Source organism: Taudactylus pleione, unplaced genomic scaffold, assembly GCF_031769625.1.
Source record: "Taudactylus pleione unplaced genomic scaffold, aTauple2 ptg000201l, whole genome shotgun sequence".
NCBI classification, from domain to species: domain Eukaryota; kingdom Metazoa; phylum Chordata; class Amphibia; order Anura; family Myobatrachidae; genus Taudactylus; species Taudactylus pleione.
Window position 1 is genome coordinate 58,091,666 of NW_028284603.1, and position 2,531 is coordinate 58,094,196.

A 2,531-nucleotide genomic window follows, 5' to 3' on the forward strand; every position below is an offset into this window, starting at 1 on the left:
AAAGAAAATCATCAAATGTATGTATAGCCTGTAGCATGGACATCTCTAAGGCTGGCACTGAGTGCATGGACTGGCATAAATATTTGCAAGTCCCACTTCCTGTTTTACAAACAGATATTCGTGGCCAATAAGGCGATCTCTAGACCCTCTGCAGAGCATTGTTGCTGTTAGAAAATCACAAAACATTGTGTAGTTGAACCCTGTCCATATATGAGACTTGTCAAGCAAAGTAATACACCAACCAATTTTATAGAAAAAAACACAAAACATTTTATTGTAAATGCAAAGAACATTATAAATACTGGAGCTGATGATGGAATTTGCCGTATCAGCGAACAGCCTGGAGCTGATGGTGATTCTTACTGTGTCTTTGCATAGCCTGGAGCTGATGATTGTGTTGGCACACAGCCTGGAGCAAATAGTGAAGCTTGCTGTGTTGGCGAAGAGCCTGAAGCTGATGGTGGAGTTTGATGTGTTGGTGCATAGCATGGAGCTGATGGATGAGTTTGCTGTTTTTTGTGCACAGCATGGAGCTGATGGTGGAGCTTGCTGTGTTGTCGAAGAGACTGGAGCTGATGATGGAGCTTGCTGTGTTGGTGCATAGCATGGAGCTGATGGTGGAATTTGCTGTGTTTGTGCACAGCCTGGAGCTGATGGTGGAGTTGCTGTGTTTGCGCACAGCCTGGAGCTGAAGGTGGAGTTTGCTGTGTTTGAACACAGCCTGGAGCTGATGGAGGAGTTTGCTGTGTTTGGGCACAGCCTGGAGCTGATGGTGGAGTTGCTGTGTGTGCTCACAGCATGGAGCTGATGGTGGAGTTGCTGTGTTTGAGCACAGCCTGGAGTTGATGGTGGAGTTGCTGTGTTGGTGCACAGCATAGAGCTGATGGTGGAGTTGCTGTGTTTCAGCACAGCCTGGAGCTGATGGAGAAGTTTGCTGTGTTTGTGCACAGCCTGGAGCTGATGGTAGAGTTGCTGTGTTGCTGCACAGCATGGAGCTGATGGTGGAGTTGCTGTGTTTGAGCACAGCCTGGAGATGATGGTGGCGTTGCTGTGTTGGCGCACAGCCTTGAGCTGATGGTGGAGCTTGCTGTTTCTGTGCACAGCCTGGAGCTGATGATGGAGCTTGCAGTGTATACTGTATAGTCTGGAATGATGTTGATGACTTGTCCAGTACTATTCTAGGCTGTTTATATGCCTTCCTGTCCACCCTCAGCTTTGAGATCGACAAAGAGCTGGATGAAATACTGGTGGTCAGCATGGAAGCGCAGCATCTTTGAGCTCATGGAATCAATAATGGAGAGACAACGGCTCCAAAAGTCTTCCTTTGAACTTTCCACTAGGAATGGCTTCATTGGATAGGAGGTCTCACTACCCACGTATACGTAGGATATATACAGGCATGTTGATAGAAAAGCCAGTAGGTCTTGCTTAATATCCAACTCTGATAGAATGAACTCTTGGCAGAGCATGTAGAGGAACAGTACATTGGTCGGGTTGATGAAACATTCTTCCTGCCAGTATCCAGTGAGAGACGCATCTATGCTTGTCATCCATAAAATTATATCTGTAGGTGACAGATTGTTCAGCTGGTGGCACCTTCTACAGATGAACTCAGCAAAACAGCTCAGGAGCTCGCTGGTGGATGCCAGCATCATTGTGCATTTTGGATTGAAGCACGCTTGCTGGTCTTCGGCGACATTAGATGCAGGCTTTTTAGCAAAAGTGTTGTCTGAGACCTGTGTGAAGGTTGTTAGATCAACACAGCATAGAGAACCCTTCATGCTCTCTCTGATGAGGTGGGTGACATTGGTGTTGCCATTTCTGCGTTGTCTCCTTTTAGTGATAAATCGCCTAAAGCGCCAGTTAAGCGATTGTCTTTCGACAGAACCTCCAGTCTTGCTGTTCTCGACAGCAGCATGATGGGTCCCATTTGGTGAATTTTCCTCTTGCTGACCTGCCTTGCGGCAGCACTGGAATGGGAGACGTTTCCACATTCCCAATCAAGTTCCTAATCTATAGTACCTGCAAGCAGAAATATCTGCAGGAAGCAAATTCGGATTCGGTCTGTGAGCTGTGGTGGCTCTGACTGCAGCAGGCAATCAGATAAGCACAATCCGTTTTCAGCACTTTGTGAAAGAAGCTGCCCGTTTGTAGACTAGGCAGCGACTGAGTCCAGGAGGTTGTTGTCAGAGGTGCTCTGCTTACATTGGGCATTGTGACACGGAATGATGATTGTGATGCGTTAATTATGCTAATGAGCTACTGATAACATCTAGGCGATTCAAAAAGTGATGTAACCTTATGTGAGTACACTGAATGTGCTGGCCAGGCAGCAGCAGAAAACTATAGTAAACCAATCTAGCACTGATTATCTATGTACAGTGTGTAAAATCATTTTCTGAATACGTAAGTCTGTGGTACCCAGGTAGCAAAATCCATCTGAGTAAAACATGAAATTATAGCTTTTGTAATGTTTTATAACAATTACCTAAATCATTATCTATAAGGTTCTGTGTGAGCTTTTTATTTAT

The 2,531-nt window shown here is 45.6% G+C and overlaps 1 protein-coding gene across 1 annotated transcript; it reads right to left on the bottom strand.

The window, feature by feature from the left end:
• Window positions 1-1,187: 1,187 nt before the first annotated feature.
• Window positions 1,188-1,994, bottom strand: LOC148518430 (cyclin-dependent kinase 5 activator 1-like). Its single transcript, XM_088477456.1, has one exon. The coding sequence runs from the start codon at window positions 1,992-1,994 to the stop codon at window positions 1,188-1,190; it is 807 nt and encodes a 268-aa protein (XP_088333582.1).
• Between the last annotated feature and the right edge of the window lie 537 nt (window positions 1,995-2,531).